The sequence below is a fragment of the Corylus avellana genome, chromosome 2, assembly GCF_965113065.1.
Source record: "Corylus avellana chromosome 2, dhCorAvel1.hap1.2, whole genome shotgun sequence".
NCBI lineage: Eukaryota > Viridiplantae > Streptophyta > Magnoliopsida > Fagales > Betulaceae > Corylus > Corylus avellana.
In genome coordinates this window covers 38,705,815-38,723,522 of record NC_142491.1, presented here as the reverse complement: position 1 = coordinate 38,723,522, position 17,708 = coordinate 38,705,815, and the positions used below count along the sequence as shown (strand labels likewise).

The 17,708-nt window shown below is 35.6% G+C and overlaps 3 protein-coding genes across 3 annotated transcripts; all 3 read left to right on the top strand.

Moving 5' to 3' along the window:
• Positions 1-3,463: 3,463 nt before the first annotated feature.
• On the top strand, positions 3,464-4,911 carry LOC132167692 (GDSL esterase/lipase 2-like). Its single transcript, XM_059578702.1, has 5 exons — positions 3,464-3,740; positions 3,823-3,944; positions 4,022-4,243; positions 4,314-4,575; positions 4,676-4,911. The coding sequence occupies exons 1-5, from the start codon at positions 3,470-3,472 to the stop codon at positions 4,909-4,911; spliced, it is 1,113 nt and encodes a 370-aa protein (XP_059434685.1). The 5' UTR covers positions 3,464-3,469.
• A 2,697-nt stretch (positions 4,912-7,608) lies between these two features.
• LOC132189857 (small ribosomal subunit protein uS9) lies at positions 7,609-8,398 on the top strand. The gene has a single exon (XM_059604676.2). It carries the CDS (start codon positions 7,774-7,776, stop codon positions 8,212-8,214), a length of 441 nt encoding a protein of 146 aa, XP_059460659.1. The 5' UTR covers positions 7,609-7,773; the 3' UTR covers positions 8,215-8,398.
• A 4,560-nt stretch (positions 8,399-12,958) lies between these two features.
• On the top strand, positions 12,959-17,680 carry RANGAP2 (RAN GTPase activating protein 2). Its single transcript, XM_059602451.2, has 2 exons — positions 12,959-13,208; positions 15,779-17,680. Exon 2 carries the CDS (start codon positions 15,790-15,792, stop codon positions 17,413-17,415), a length of 1,626 nt encoding a protein of 541 aa, XP_059458434.2. The 5' UTR covers positions 12,959-13,208; positions 15,779-15,789; the 3' UTR covers positions 17,416-17,680.
• The last annotated feature ends 28 nt before the right edge of the window (positions 17,681-17,708 follow it).

Sequence of the window (17,708 nt, the reverse complement as noted above, 5' to 3'; positions counted from 1 at the left end):
GCCGCAGTATTAGCGTCTCTCATTACATGCTTGAACCTGGTGTTTTCCAATGAGACTTGAACAGTGAAATACAAAGAAAAACAAAATGAAAAGTTAAAAAGAGATTAGTTTACACTACAAAAATGGAGTGAAATTTTAACTGAGTTTTTGACGTGCGCATTTGACGTTTCTCAACAGTTAAAACGGGGGTGTCAAAAATTTCAAGTTTTTGACGTGTCTACAGTGCCACGTCAAAAAATTTTGACGTGCTGAAATTTTTTTTTTTACGTGGCACTGTCGCCACGTCAGAATTTTCTAACGTGGCTGATTTGCCATGTCAAAAATTTTGGCCATCTTTTTTTTTTCAATTAAAATAATATATATATATTATAATTATTTTCACCCCAACCGTTTTTCTCCCTCTCTTCTTTTCTCCATTTTCTCCCCTCTCTCTCCCTCTCTTCTTTTCTTCATTTTCTCTTCTTTTCTCCATTTTCGTTACTTCCCCCTAGCTCTCTCCCTCTCTTCTTTTCTCCATTTTCTCACTCTCTCTCTCTTCTTTCCTCCATTTTCGAAAACCAAAACCCAAAAAATCTTCAAAAAATCAAAAAGCAAATAAAAAAATCAACCTAAACAATCAAAAATCCAAACGTGAAACTCAAAAAATCTTCAAAAACCCAAAAAAATCTTCTTATCTTCTATTCTTCTTCTTCTCTTCTCTATTTTTTTTTTTTTTTTTTTTTTTTTTGCAGATCTGCTTCTCTTCTCCTTTTCTATTTCTTCTTCTTCCTCTTCTTTTTCTCCTTTTTCTTCTTCCCTCTAGAGGGAGCTGGCCGGCTGCAGAGAGAAGAGGCTAGGGAGACTGAGAGAGGAGAGAAAGAGAGTTGAGTCTGAAAATGAAAGAAAAAGGACCAAAAAGATGAATATATAAAAGAATTATAAAGGGAAAAGAAGAGGGAAAGAAGATAGGGAAAAAGCTAAAAATCCCGCTCATTTTTTTTAGTGATGTGCCAACATTTAACACATCAGAAATTTCTGACGTGCTAATTTTAACACGTCAGAATTTTTTTTTTTTTTTTTCCTATATTACTGCATTGAGAATAAAAAAAATTTTGAGCAGAAATAATTTCTGACGTCTCCTTTGCTCACAAGGCGGCGTTACTTTTTTCAGTATCCTGTTTCCAATATCATCCAAGACATCACCTCCTTTTCGTCCAAGACATCACTTTACCATCTGCATGCACACCAACGCCATCACCACCAAATAAACATTTCAAATTAAAACTTCCAAGATAAAAAGTAATGGCAACATATGTTTCATGAATTCATGTCCATAAATCAAAAGTAGGGACCTTGTTTCTTCCCATCTAATTCTCCTGCATTGTCCCCAGACTCATAATTTGGATCCATTCTAGGATCAGTGGAACAGAAATAATTTCTGACGTGCTGGTTTTGGCACGTCAGAAATTTCTGTCGTGTCAAAACCAGCATGTCAGAAACTATGTAGATTTTTAATAATAATAATAATAATAATAATAAATGGAACTTTAATAATTTCTGTCGTGCCAAAACCAGCACATCAGAAACTATGTAGATTTATAATAATAAAAAAAAAAATGGAACATAAATAATTTCTGACGTGCTGGTTTTGGCACGTCAGAAATTTCTGACATGCCAAAACCAACACGTCAGCAACTATATAGATTTATTAAAAAAAAAAATGGAATAGAAATAAGTTCTGACGCGCTGGTTTTGGCACGTCAGAAACTATTTAGATTTAATATATATATATATATACATAAAATACTTAATTATAATTATAATTAATTGTAATTTTTTGACGTGTTAGAAATGACACGTCAAAAATTTTTGACGTGTCATTTCTAAAACGTCAAAACTTTTTGATGTGTTAAAATCTAACACGTCAAAAATGTTTTTTTTGACGTGTCTATTTAGACACGTCAAAATTGATTTACGTGGCAAACATTAGTTACTGTTTGCCACGTCAATAAAGTGCAGGTTTTTTGTAGTGTTATAATTGAATAAAATGCTTGGAGACAATTTCCATATTCTTAACATTTATTTATTTATTTATTTTTTTCTCATTTTGAATGAAGTGTAAAATGTAAAGGAGAATAAAAATTCATTTTTCTTTGCTTTGTTTCAAGAATGGCAAGTGACTCCAATCAATTTTTAATTTTTTTTTTTTTTTGCCTTGTTTCAAGAATGAAACATTTATACCTAAAAAAAATAAAAAGAATGAAACATTCATCTTCTTAGCATTTAATCCAATATTGAAGAATGACTTCAGTATTGTTTGATTCTCTTATTTAATGCTATCAATTTTTTTAAGCCTTGTTTCAAGAATGGAATGTTAGAGAATCAATTTTTAATGCTACTGATTTTTTCCCCATTTTGAACGTGTAAAGGAGATGAATGGGGTTTTTCCATCTTCTTATAGTATTTTAATACAATATTCAAGAATGACTCAAATATCTAATATTGTGTAATTCTCTTATTTAACGTGATCAATTGATTTAAAGCCTTGTTTAAAAGAATGAAAAGTTGAAACTTGGAGAACCAGTTTTTAATGCTACTGAATTGATTTAAGTTTTTAAGAGAATCAAATGATATTAATTCTTTCTCTAGTTACTTATTTATCATAATTAAGGGTCTTAAATAAAGAATATTAATTGTAATTAGCGCATTAATTTTTCCTTTTTATGAAATAAATTTGTTATTTAGTAATCTTAATTACTGGCCTTATAAATGAAATGGAGAGGATCCTAATTCTTACAAATATGCCATGGATCATTACTTTTCCCGAATGAATTCTGGAAAAAGTGGTGATCCTTAGCATTTTTTTTATTTTGTTTTTTGTTTTATTTTTGAAATAGGTGCTCCTTAGCATTAGCCTAGCTAAAAGATCTCTGACAATTTCATTTTACCATAATTTATGATGTAATTTTCTACGTATCATAGGGATTAGAGTATAGAAGGTGCATGTAACCGCAAAAAGAGTTCAAAATTTGAAAGGACATAAACTTATTACCTAGAGGAAATCTTCAAGTTTAAAAGGAAAATGATAAATTTCTTTCCCTGTATAACTAATCATTTTTATAAATTTAAGAAGATATATATATATTTAGCGGCACCCGATTTGATATGCTCTGCAATAAAACATGCAACGTATCTTTCATGCACCGACTATTGGAAATTCCTTCAATGACTTTTCTCTCTTTCCTTATCTTGCTAGGGTTTTTCAAGACTACCCTTCTCTGTGTTTGTTTTCCAAACCGAACACCCAAAAGAATGAACATATAGAAATATATAGTGGTTTCTTTTCTTTTGTTTTTTCTTCTTCTTTTTTTGTTTGCTGGTTGGTTGTTGCCTTTTGTTGTTTTGTTTTTCCGGAGATTTATATACTGCATAATCATGCGGAAAAAACAACCAACCAAACTGACGAGAAGAGTAGTGGAACCAAGTTAACATGGCAAGTTTAATGTTCCAATATTTTTGTTTTTTGGTTTTGTATGCAACCCTTCTCGATCCAACGGCCCACAGCTGCCCGGGTACGCTATACCTGCCACAAAAACATGTTGCCTTATTCATCTTCGGGGATTCATTTTTCGATGCTGGAAACAATAACTATATCAACACCACTACCGCTAGCCAGGCAAATTTTAGTCCCTACGGTGAAACCTTCTTTAAGTACCCCACCGGTAGATTTTCCGATGGCCGTCTAATCCCAGATTTCATTGGTAACATATTGCTATATACGTCTCATTTTCTTTTACATATTGATTATTGTTAATTAAATTAACTCTAAAAGCTTTGTTACAGCTGAGCATGCAAAGTTACCGTTGATTGCACCGTTTCTAGATCCTCGTAATCATCGTTATACTGATGGGGCAAACTTCGCATCAGCCGGAGCTGGTGCTCTCCTTGAAACTCACCAAGGATTTGTATGTGATCTTTCACATTAGCAATGGCTCCTTGCTTCAATTATATATCTTTTCTGAAATAAATTTTCCTTTCCCAGGTGATAGACCTAAAAACTCAACTAAGTCTTTTCAAGGACTTAGCAAGGCTGCTTAGGAGGGAATTGGGCGACAAAAAAGCCAATATGTTATTGGGAAGAGCAGTTTATTTATTACACATTGGAGCAAACGATTATGGAGTCTTTCCCACTACAAATTCCAATGTTCTTTCTCCAGAAGAATATGTAAATATGGTGATCGGCAACGTGACAATTGTGATCAAAGTAATAAAACTATTAAATAATTCTTCTCTTTTCCTTTCCATCTTGGTTCTCATCTTATCTTATGTGCTAGGAAATACATAAGGAAGGAGGAAGGAAATTCGGGTTTCTGAGCATGCAGCCATTGGGTTGTCTCCCATGCAAGCGTGAGATAACCCCAAAAACGGGAAATAATGGTGCATGCGAAAAGGAAATTACAACACTAGCAAAGCTGCATAACAAAGCTTTTTCTGAAGTCCTTGAAAAGCTAGAGCGGCAACTCAATGGATTCAAATATTCAGTAACAAATTGGTACACTGCTTTTAGTGAAAGAATCAATAACCCGTCAAAATATGGTATGTCATGCCAATTTTTATCGTACAGAATAAAATTTATAAATTGGTATTTTATATAATAATTATAAAATCTTTAATTTGCTCTAATTATGTTGTGAAGGGTTCAAGGAAGGGAGGATTGCATGCTGTGGAAGTGGTCCGTACAGAGGAATAAATAGCTGTGGTGGAAAGAGGTCTGTGGAGAGGTTTGAATTATGTGGGAATGCTAGTGAACATGTGTTCTTTGACTTTTCTCATCCATCCGAAAGGGCAAACCAGCAATTAGCTGAGTTGATGTGGAGCGGAACTCCCGATATTACTAAACCTTACAATCTCAAAGCTTTGTTTGAGCTCTGACAAATGTATGTTTATGAATTCAAATAATATAACTAAAAATTAAAAGCATGTTTAAGATTATGTTTGAAAAATAGAGTTTTTAAGTTAATTTTTTTTTTGAAGATTCCGCAAAATCTTCAAAAAGTGTGTTTTAGTCGTTTTTTTTCATTTTTTTTGGATTATTAAAAGCGTTTTCAATTTATTTTTAGAGGAAATTATTTTTTCCCCATGAACTACCATGCGATGACCATTTTCTTTCTATCAACTACCAACTTTACATTACGATCCCATCAAACTACCATTTCGTTACTAAAACCCTCCTTTCGTTAGTCAAGGTCATTAAATCGAATGGTCAACATGTGAATAGTGGCGTAAACAGTACGGTCAACGTATGAATAGTGTCATGAACAGTATGGTCAATGTGTGAACAGTGTCATGAACAGTACCGTTGACCATTCGACTTAACGGCATTGACTGACGGAATGAGAGTTTTGGTAATGAAATTGTAGTTTGATGGAATCGTAATGTAAAATTGGTAGTTGATGGGGAAAATGGTAATCGCGTGGTAGTTTAAGGGAGGAAAAGACAATTTCCCTTTATTTTTACCAAACGAGTACTCTTTTTTTTTTTAAATGGACTTTTTGAGAGTTAAACGCACTTTTAATATACACCCAAACAAACCCTAAGTTGAAGTGGATGTGTTGTTGAGTTTGAGTCAATCCTAACCAAGTTGTTGAAAATAAAATAAACAAAAATCTTCCTCATTTGATCCCACTAGTATTCATTGATGGTCGCTTTTGGGAATCACTCTCAGCCCAGCCCAGATTTGAAATCCATAGGCTCAAAGGAAGCAAGATCAAAGGATTCCCTCCAAATGCATATATGCTGCAAAGCCCGAAGATAAGCACATGCCTAGAAATTTCAATTTATCAGCCCAAAGACCCTTTCTATGTAATTTTTTTTTAGAGAGTAATGTTGAAGATTACATTTTTATCCTTTAATTATCTCATAATGTTGATATAATAATAGTTTCAACCAATTTTTGGATCAGTCTTCAATTAAAAAAAAAGAAATAAAGAAGAAAAAAAAAAAAGTTTATGTATTCCCCTCACACCACTATCCAATTGATAATATCCAAAAAAAAAAAAAAAAAAACTATGACTCTTATCAGGTATGAGTACGGTCATAGTTTTTTTTTTTTTTTTTTTTGGTAAGTACATAAAACAAGGATTATAATAATAAAAAATAAATAAATAAGAGTATTGAGCAATTCAATAGTAAGTCCGAAAACATATAAAGTCAACATATAATATATATCAAATGAATGACGTGGCCCTATGCATTCTTTATATGAAGTTTAAGAATTTTGGCTACCAATAAAGGTAATTAAACAAGGCACAAGCAAAGGCATGATCGTCCAAAGACCCTTTAGCCTTATCAAAACTCAGAGAATGGGACGTAAATAGGGACTTGACCCTCAAGATATCCCTCAACCCTATCTAAACGCTTGTTGGGTAACAACTACAACAGAAACGAAGAAACAGGGGAAGGGAAAGACAATAAGAAAGAAACAAGAAAAATAACAAACAATAACAACATCAACGGAGGGCAAGGTGGAAGAATGTAGTGTGAACATGGTGAAAAGTCACCGCACGTATGAGTCACTTGCCGGCATGTGAAAAGCATGTATCGGCAGTGACCGATGTGAGCCATAAAGCGTCCTTTGGAAACTGACTACAAAGGTGGAAGGTGGTGGATGGGAGGGAAGAGGCGTCACACACAATGGAGAGCTACCCACGTGTCAGCGCATGTAGGACACGCGCTAGCAAGTGAGATATACTTGTAGATGCGTGTGGGACATTCGCTGGTGCGTGGTGGGTGGATGGAAGAGTTTATAGTGGTGACTAGAAGCAGAAAGGCTCGGGAGTAAGGTGGAATTGTGCATGTGGGAGTGAGACTTCCTGAAGTAAGTAGTTTGGTTTTAAAAAAACCAAATCCAAAAACTTGAAAAGGAACTAGATTTGATGATAGGAACAACTAGAGGAGGCGAAGACCAGGTGACCTGGGATAAAGGAAGAGACAACAGAGCTGTTGAGACAGGATAAATTGCCAAGGATAGTGAGTAGGACTTTCGAAGAAGCAAGTAGGGCTTTTAAAAAGACAGTTTGAGCCTCAAAAGAGGCAGGAAAGAAAAGACAAGAAAAAGGAAGAGAGGAGTAGAAGGGAAGGGTGAGACTCCCTCCTCCCATATGGCAACTAGAGTTTTTCACAAAAAGAGAGAGGCGTTAGTGTGTTTAATTTTTCACAAATGGCTCGATAATTAAGAGTCAATTACTTATTTATTTTTTTTGGTAGTTGATAAGATTCACAAGTTTTAATTTTTTTTGGTAGATGTTACTTTGTTACTCTTCATCCCATTAAATGACATCATATTTCACCCTATTTAGGGCCACGTATCATAAATTTAAGAAAAATGTTTAGCTTCATTAAAAAGTTTTTTTTTTTTTGACCATTTTAATTTTAGGTGGTATGACCTATTTTAAAATTAATAGATTTTAATAGGCCATGTCACAATAAAAAAAAAAAAAAAAATCATGCCACTTAAAATTAAAATGACCAAAAAGATAAACCTTTTAATAAAACTAATCATTTCTTTAAATTTAACTCCAGCACCACGGATACCCCATGTGGTACCCAGTCACCCTATCACCAAATTCCGCAACGAATCGCAGCCGTCAATCGACTCCAAATCCCCGCGCTTGAAAACTCTACCACCAAACCCTAAAATACCCCATCACACCCTTCTACGCAGCCCCCAAAGCCTCGCCTTAGTGTTCCAAGAACAACACCACCTAAGCAATCACGCAGAGACCAGCAACAACCATGGCAGCGGCAGCACCAACGGAGTCGGTGCAGTGCTTCGGGCGCAAGAAGACGGCGGTGGCGGTGACGCACTGCAAGCGCGGCCGGGGACTGATAAAGATCAACGGGTGTCCGATCGAGCTGGTGGAGCCGGAGATCCTGAGGTTCAAGGCATACGAGCCAATCCTGCTGCTGGGACGGCACCGTTTCGCGGGTGTGGACATGCGGATCCGCGTGAAGGGCGGGGGTCACACGTCGCAGATCTATGCCATCAGGCAGAGCATCGCGAAGGCCCTGGTGGCCTTCTACCAGAAGTACGTGGACGAGCAGAGCAAGAAGGAGATCAAGGACATCCTTGTCCGCTACGACCGCACCCTACTCGTCGCCGACCCTCGCCGCTGCGAGCCCAAGAAGTTCGGTGGTCGCGGCGCCAGGGCCAGGTTCCAGAAATCCTACCGTTGATTTCGTATGCTTTACTTTTCTACGACTATCCCTGTCTGTCTGTCTTTTGTTTCTGATCGTTCTTTTTTGTTTTAGGGAGATTATGATTATGATTATTACTACGGCTTTGAAATTTTGGCAAGATTTTGGATTCGCTGTTATTTAAGTATTGGGATGTTATTGATAGTCTTTAATTCGCGATGAATTGGTTGCTTTTGGTTATTTATCTTTTATGGTTTATGGTTGTTTTGAGGTGTCTTTATTTTTTGGGGGGAGGGGGAGAAATGCCGGTGTCTCTACGTTGTTTGTTGTATGGTTAGCCTTTCGATTTAAATATACTTGTTCTAAATGCAGATAAAGGACGTTTGTGTTAATTTTATGATATTGTTAACTTGAACACTTTGCCGTTTAGAGACAATTTAGTGTCAGGATATAGCCAAGTCTAGTAGGTTGATCACTGTTGGTGCAATTTATGCTAGAACATAAGAAGTGAAGTATGACCCTGCATCAGACTATTGTCAGATCTAATTTCTCTCAAGGACGAAAATACATCATTCCTGTTTGTTTTGGCTTCTAAAGGCAAAGCATCTGGTTAGGTTTTATGGGTAGGCTTGCTTGTTTCTGTTTTATCAAAACTTATTTTTGTTATGAATTTGAAGTAGAACTTTTGCCGCAAGTTGTTTGAGGTCATGCAGATGTGGTGCAGTGGGTGTCAGGAACTCTTACTAGGTTTGTTAATTTTGGCTTCAAAAGCCATAGCATCTTGTTAGGTTTTATGGGTTGGTGCAGAGATGAGCTTCTCTGGTTAAGGCTTGCTTGTTTCTGTTTTATAAGAACTTATCTTTTGTTATGAATTTGAAGTAGAACTTCTGCTGTAAGTTGTTTGAGGTCATGCAGATGTGGTATTTTGGGAGTCAAGAACTCTTGGGGCATGCTTGGTACGCTAAATGTCTATTCCATTTGAAGGAATGGAATAAAAAAAAAAAAAAAGCTTTTATTATGAAAGGAAGAAGTGCAATATAATAGCTTTTAAGGAATAGTCATTAGTCACTCATGGCTATCTTCTTCTATTCTTAAATATAAGCTAGGGCAGCTTAACCGGCTAGGAAACATGCCTCATGAATTTGAGGTCACTAGTTCAAATCTCTTCTTCTCTTTTCCCTTGGAGACAAAAAAATATTTATCAAAAAAAATAAATAAAATTGCTCAGCATAGTGCCATGTTGCCCATCGAAATGAATGGGTGTCTTAGTTGTATGCATTTCATCAGGTCATCGTCAGTAAAACTAAAATTGGATTGCCAGTGAATCTTGAGATATATGCCATATGCTGGATAAGCTTTCTGCTTCAAAACCTGTTTTATTTTTTGTTCTTTTAAGTACTCTTTGGTTGTGTTGCGTTAATTCTTCAAGATGTGAAGGGTTTATGTGCTTGATTATTAGCCGACATATCTAACACTCTTTTCCACCTAAACAGAACCCCTCTCTCTTTTCGTTTGGGGCTTGTTTATATCTCTTTGCCTCTACTGTTTCTCCCTCACAGTTACATTATGGACGAGACCAAACGCCAGCAGGTTCTCCCTGCGATTAAAACCAATCAACATCACAAGATCAAAATCAGACCAACAATAACCAATGAGTTTGCCTCCAAAAGGCTTAGCTTTGTTTGGTAAACCCCTTGTCAGTGGATAATGTAGTTGAGTGGATTGATGTGAAAAAAAGTAAAAATGTTTGGTATAAAAAAAGTTAAGGAAAAATGTATAATAAGTTCCTGAGTCAACTCTCAAAAATTTATCATTCCATGAGTTTTTTTTTTTTTTTGAAAATTTATTTCCTTGGTCAATTGAAATGACAATAAAATTTTTACCGTCAAAATTTTTTAACAGTTGTTTGGGCCACTCAAAACGCACATTTTTACTTGATTAAAATATTAATTTTTTATTAATTTAATTTAAAAAATTAAATCTAAAAATTAAAAAAAAAAAAAACAAAATTTGAAATGAGTGATTTGTAATTTATAGGTCCTCAAAATAACAATTTGAGGACCTATAAATAATATTTTAAATCACAATGAGTGATTTGTAATTTAGGCTAATTATAGAGACTTATAAATTATTTTTTATATTACATGGAATGATTTGTAATTTATACAAACCACAAGGACCAATTTTACGTTTATCCTTAAAATTTAAAATCAACCAACTTTTAGAAAAACCATCTGATGAGCCAATCTCCCTACACTTCCCATAGAAATCAATAAGTTCGTTCGATTTAGAAACCCAATTTGCATTCATGTGTTTTATGGATGGGATTATGGCCTTTTTGGAGTAGCTGATGTTGTAGACTCGAGCATGGGTGATAAAATTTCGTCTCAAATAATAATAAGACGAAAATCTCTTGAGGGGATCCTAATCCCAGTTTTATGAATTTATGGCACGTACAGCAAGAAAATTAGCTGCTAGTTAACGTGGTTTGACATGGTGTACTAGAGATGACACAACTAGGAGATACAGGAAGGGGTATGAACTTTGAAAGGTCCTGCAACCTTTCCTGAATCCCTTCCTCCCCCCTCCCAAAAAAAAAAGAAAAAAAAAAGAACAAAACGTAAGTGGCATTTTGAAAGACTAACAAAAAGTATCATCAGTTGATAGTAGGCTCTGGCTTGTAAGATCTAAAATTTGGACCCCAAATTTGATGAGGGAGTGACAATTGAAAAATGTGATGTGACAAGTAGACGCCGGTATGTTAGGGAGAAGAGTCACAAAATGGACACAAATAGATCACCAGAGGTGATGTATAGGGACTCAAAAGAGGGGAAAATGTCTAGAGAAAACTAAAAATAAATGGGAGCTTATTTCTCTAAGAAAAGAGAAACTCATTGGTGGAGATTTCATGTAGTAGGGGTGGAGGAGGGAATTACACAAGTTCTTCCCTCCTTTAGCAGAGCAGCTATCTGTGAGCCTTTTTTTTTTTTTTCCTTAATTTTTTTTTTTTCATGGAGCTCAAGGTATTTTTAATCCATCATTGGATCTCTACATAAACACGTGTTTGACATCCATAAAAATATGGGAGGAAACGGAAGGAGAGCCTAATCCTAAGTTGTGTTTACTATTTTTTTTTTTTCTTAATAAGTACAACAAAATAACCAAACTTCATACACTCAACATTATAACAATAAAACTTAAAAAACAAATACTAGCAAATCAACCGAGAAATCCAATCTAATACCTCACTGCTCTAAAGGAAGACCTCCAAAGTAAAAATTGAGTGAAAATGGAGCCAATAAAGCTGATGGTTGTGGGCCTTGTGGCCCACAGGCATCTGCTGTAAAAGTTCGAGATTTACATATCAATTTGAATGTAAATTACTCTCTTACATCCCTTCATAAAATCTCCCAACCACCGATTGGTCCTTGTTGTAGCAACAAGAGATAAAGAGTTAATGTGAGGCCCATATGCACAATTGCACAACCATCCACCTGACACTCTCTCTAGCCTCTGCTCTATAATATTCCCTCAGACTCCCTCAAAGAGGGCTGCTTTCTCATTCTCCTCATCATCGTTAACTCTCAGCTTTTTTTCTTTTTCTTTTTCTTTTTACTTTGTATGTAGATAGTTGGATTTCAGTGTGGTGGGTCCGCCAGCTGACAAAGCTACCTACTAATCTTTTGGTGCACATTCAAAAATGATTGCGATCTTAATGCATCCTCATGTGCACTTTTAGGCGCTTGTCAGTCTCTGTTTTTTTTACAACTTCGTTGTAAGAAGTTATGAATCCGGAGTACATACAATAATTTTCAACTTGTTGTGGGACTTTCAATTTCAGAAATGCAATTCTAACCTCAATTCTTAGAAGTTTTTTTTTTTTCTTCTTTTATTTTGTCCATAACCTCATTGCTGTGAAAAACAAGTATGGGAAATAAATAATTAGATTCATTTTATTGTCACAACAACCATATTTAATGCTCAAAATCTCCACATCCCTTAAGTTACAATTGCCAACAAAAAAAAAAAAAAAAAACTCGATGAATAGCTCAATTAACAGTGAATCATACCTTATGAAATGAAAGTCATTAATTTATTAATTTATTTTTATTTTTGTTTTAACATACATGTCAAAAAAAAAAAAAAGTTAAAAAAACGACAAGAAACAGTCACTTAGAAACCGGACAAAGCGATGTTACAATGTGGTCGGCCCATCCTAAAGTTTTGTTTCTTTTTTCTTTTTTTTTGGGAAAAAAATTCACTTTACTCTTAAAGTTTCAGGAGTTTTTCAATTCGAACCAAAATGTTTAAAAATTGGTAATGTACTCCCTCATGTTTAAAAAAATTTTAATTTAGACATTTCGTTACTAATTTCTGTCTAATTAAACGAAAATCATCCCACGTGCATTTCACGTGAAATTTTGATGCCCTCTATTCCAATTTTGTACTCATTAAAACCTATAAAATTATGTAATTACTCTCAATTTCATAGGTTTTAATGAGGGCAAAATTAGAATAGAGGGTATCAAAATCTCATGTAAGACGTACGTGAGATGATTTATGTATAATTAGACGAAAATTAGTAACAAAGGGTCTAAATTAAAATTTTTTGAAACATTAGGGGGGCATATTACCAATTTTTAAACATTTAAATTCGAATTGAAAAACTTTTAGGGGATAAAGTAAATTTAACATTAAGAGGCTCCTAAAAAGTAAAGTTCCAAAGATGCCAAACAATACTTAAACCAATTCAGTTGCAGCCTGGTACAACTGCGCAGACAGAATTATCTTGCTTCCCAAACAGCGCCTTAAAAAGGGAACGCCCGTACAGGCACATCTCGAAAATATGTAATTCCCATTCCCATTCCCATACCATTTCGCTCTCTTCACTGCCAGTTTCCCTCCACACTTTAACTCGCTCACTCTCTCTCTCGCTATACAATTTGTCTCTGTTTCAGTGAACTGTTTTCATCAAAGTTAAAGCCACCAAGTACAATCTCTCAAGCCAAAATTACCCAAAAGGGGGAAAAAGGGTACCTTTTCTTTATATCCTTCGATTTTTCTTTCATTTCTTGGGTCTGCAATTCTAGGGTTCCATTGTGTTCTTGAGAATCTCTGCCACCTTTTCATGTTCTTTTTGTTAATATAGTAATTCTCTCTGGGTTTGAATTCATTTTCTTTTTGAACAAGTGGGTAATGTCTCATTACGCCTCAGATCTGTAACAATTTGTGTGAAAGATGGATTTTTATGATTGTTTCCGTGATTACTAGGTTGTTTCATGTTTGGTTCTGTTAATGCCGCTACTTATCTAAGATATTGTGTAGGTTCTTTGTGGAATAATATATGGATTTTGGCTTGGTTTGCTTTGTTGGTTATCTTTTCCCTGTTATATTTACCATTTTTTTTCTTCTGTTTTACATGATAGATTCGATTATTTAGGTCATTTGACAAGTCCCGTTTCTGGGTAATAAGAGTTACAATACGAGTTTAGCTCGAAAGTGTACGTAATTCCTGTAAGTGATTTCATATTTATGATTATTTCGAAAGGAAGTTGGGGGATGAAAGGATGGAGAATAAATATAAGAACGTCGTTTTAGTGGGATGGTAGAGACATAGGATATTGAAACGAAAGCTAGATAACAAGAACAATGTGTCTGCAATCCTAGTTACAGCTTTCTTTGTGGAAGGAATTTTTTATTTTGGGTTAAGCTGAGAACCTTGTTTGTGTGGAGGATGTCTTTTCTGATACTATTGTTGGTCTAAGTTCCGATTTGTTGATTTTTTTTATCATGAACAGTTTGATAAGCTACATTGTTCGGCAAGTTTAGAGATACAAACACATTTTCTTTATGTTACTTCAGCGCTGAGTCATGTACTTTGAACAACTTTTCTGGAAATTTAATGTTGTATGCTGGGGTGACAGCAATTTTTCCAATCAGTTTAGTCTTTTTTTTTTCTCACTTGTTTTGTGATTTTTGATGACTTCACCATATTACTCATCAATTGTCTTGAGGTTGCATAGATGATGGAAATTATCATTAATGTGAAAATAGAAGCGCTGTGTATAATGATTGCTGTTTGCTGGTTGTACTTTTGTTTTACGTCGAGATATTTCTGTGAGAGATTATTTCTTCTGCTCCTGTAAGCAATCTACAATTCTAGTGTTTTCATTTTATATGTGCTATATTGTCCTTTACTCTCTTAGGTTATGTATCTTCTCCTCATCAGGCATTAACATGATAATGTTTCTGTCAGTGGAAACTCTTTCCCTGGAGAAAATGGCTTTCTTATAATCATGGATATTCTGCATCATCAGAAACTCAGAGGAAAAATATAATATTTATCTTCATACATAGATATATGCTTGAAAAATTCTGTGTATGCTTCATGGACAGATATGTAAACATTTGTGTCTTTGCTTTTCTGAACTTACTTCCCTTGCCACTGCTTTTTGTTGGTGTCTTTTCATTCTCCTCCAAGGAAATTGGTAAATGTTTCATTTCATAGGAGATGTTCTAGTTTAAGTTATTTGTTTAATGATCCCTTTGATTCTGTATGTATGGATGTATATTCATATATGTTAGAAATCCGACTTCCTATTTTTTAACAATATTGTTCTACTCTGTTTCTTCCCAAACTATTCTTTTCTTTGTCCCCCTGGCAGTTTATACTGTAAGTAATGTTTCTCTTTTGGTCGTCCAAATGTTTTGAGCTTGGACCATAGCATCTTTTAAATATTTGGGTAAATTTAAAACTTAATCTTGAGTAATTGCATCAAAATTTCAATTTGTTTTTCGAATTTTTCATTTCACTTTTTTTGCCCAAAATCGTTTAAAACTGCTGATGTGACATTAACTCTATTAATGCCATGTTAGCATTTTGCCACATCAGTTAAAAAAACACAATTTTCTTTTTTCTTTTTCTTTTTTATTTATTTTATTTATTTTTTACTTTATATATATATATATATATATATATATATATACTATAAAAAATTAAAATCTAAAAAAAAATGGGAGGGAGGCAGCCACCCCAAACAAGCAAAGGGGGTGGCTCGCTCCTTATGGAGATGCATGGTGGCTCCGCCACCCTTCCTTTTTTTGGCCTTTTTTAGATTTATTTTTTTGATAAAATAAAAAACATTTTTTTTAGTTGATTTGGCAAAATTGCAGACGTAGCATTAACAGGGTTAATGCCACGTCAGCAGTTTCAGACAATTTTGGATGGAATGAGTGAAAAATTTGAAAAACTTAAAGGAGTTTAAAAGTCGGATTTAACCCAGGGAGAAAATTGAAATGGCGCGATTACTCGGGGAATAAATTTATATTTACCCTAAATATTTTTCATTAGTAATGATTAGGTTATCCTTTTTCTTGCATGATGACTAGAGGTCTTTTTAGCATATTAGGAGTTGGCTAATGTTCTGTACCGATTGAGTACAATATATTAAGTATTTGATACCAGCTAGACAGTTATATCACACCTATCATTTAATTCTTGAAGATTTTATTTTTAACTGTTTATACTTCTTATCCATCTGCTAATAGCTTTTTTTTAGTAGTCTTTGAAAACGGTTAACATACTTGTGACCTGCATTTGTAGGTTTTGTTGCAATGGATGCCACGACATTGAATTCCGAGCGCAGACAATTTTCAATTAAACTATGGCCTCCTAGCCTAAACACAAGGCAAATGTTGGTGGAGCGGATGACGAACAACCTTACCAGTAAATCCATATTTACCCAGAAGTATGGCAGTCTAAGCAAGGAAGAGGCTGAGGAGAATGCCAAACAAATTGAGGATGCGGCTTTTGCCACTGCAAACAAAAACTATGAAGAAGAGCCAGATGGTGATGGTGGTTCTGCAGTTCAGCTTTATGCTAAGGAATGTAGCAAGCTCCTCCTGGAAGTTCTTAAAAGAGGCCCTAAAAGAGAGGTAGACAAAGAGGTAGTGGCATCTGAGAATATTAGTGCACCTCGTGAAACCTTGTTTGATATATCCACGGGCCAACGAGCCTTTATTGAGGCAGATGAGGCTGAGGAACTATTAAGGCCATTGAAGGAGCCGGGAAACTCTTACACTAAAATGTGCTTCAGCAATAGAAGTTTTGGTTTAGGTGCAGCCCGTGTTGCTGAGCCAATTCTGGTTTCGCTTAAGGATCAGTTGAAAGAAGTAGATCTATCAGATTTCATTGCAGGGAGACCAGAGGTAGAAGCTCTTGAAGTCATGAATATATTCTCAGCTGCACTGGAAGGTAGTGTCTTGAAGTCTCTGAACCTCTCAAACAATGCCTTGGGTGAGAAGGGTGTCAGGGCATTTGGGGCACTCCTGAAATCACAGACTTGCTTGGAGGAGCTCTATTTAATGAATGATGGAATCTCTGTGGAAGCTGCTCAAGCGGTTTGTGAGTTGATTCCCTCCACAGAGAAGCTAAGAATCCTACAATTTCACAATAATATGACAGGAGATCAAGGAGCGCTTGCTATCTCTGAGGTTGTAAAGCGTTCTCCTTTGTTGGAGGACTTTCGATGCTCTTCTACAAGGATAGGCTCTGAAGGGGGAGTTACCTTATCGGAAGCACTCAAGACTTGTACCCATTTGAAGAAGCTTGACCTCCGGGACAACATGTTTGGTGTGGAAGGAGGAGTAGCTCTGAGTAAAGCTCTTTCCAATCATGCAGATTTATCTGAGGTATACCTGAGCTTCCTGAACTTGGAAGATGAGGGTTCAATTGCTATAGCCAACGTTCTCAAGGAAACAGCTCCTTCACTTGAAGTCCTGGAGATGGCTGGAAATGACATAACAGCTGATGCTGCTCCTGTAATTGCCACTTGTATTGTTGCAAAGCAACTTCTTACCAAGTTGAACTTAGCTGAGAATGAACTCAAGGATGAAGGTGCTATCCAGATCAGCAAGGCATTAGAAGGTCATCCCCAGTTAAAGGAAGTTGATTTGAGTTGCAACTTGATAAGAAGGGCCGGGGCTCGGGTTTTAGCTCAGATGGTGGTTCAGAAGCCTGAGTTTAAGTTGCTGAACATCAATGGGAATTTCATCTCTGATGAAGGCATCGATGAAGTGAATGATATATTCAAGAAGTCTCCTGACTTGCTTGGGGCCTTGGATGAGAATGACCCAGAAGGTGAGGAAAATGCTGACGAAACTGGAGAAGATGAAGGTGATGGGGATGGGGATGAACTCGAATCAAAACTGAAGAACCTTGAAGTCGGAACAGAGGATTAGAGGTTCACTAATGCAAGGTGTTTTGCTCTTGGGTTCTGTGCGAGTAGCCTTAATAATTGTAGGACACATTTACAACATTTTGGGTTGACTCTTCTTTTGAATCTCTAATTGTCTGCGTCGAGCAGCAGGCTGTGGCAATTTTTAGATCAGCGGGATGATAGATGGCATCATTAGTGTTCCATCTCTTCCTTTTTCATTTTGTTATGCAGTGCCTTTTAGGTACTTCTCTAGGTTTACTCATCTAATGTAACGGATTCCTGCTCTATTTTGTCGACTCTCTCTCTCTCTCTCTT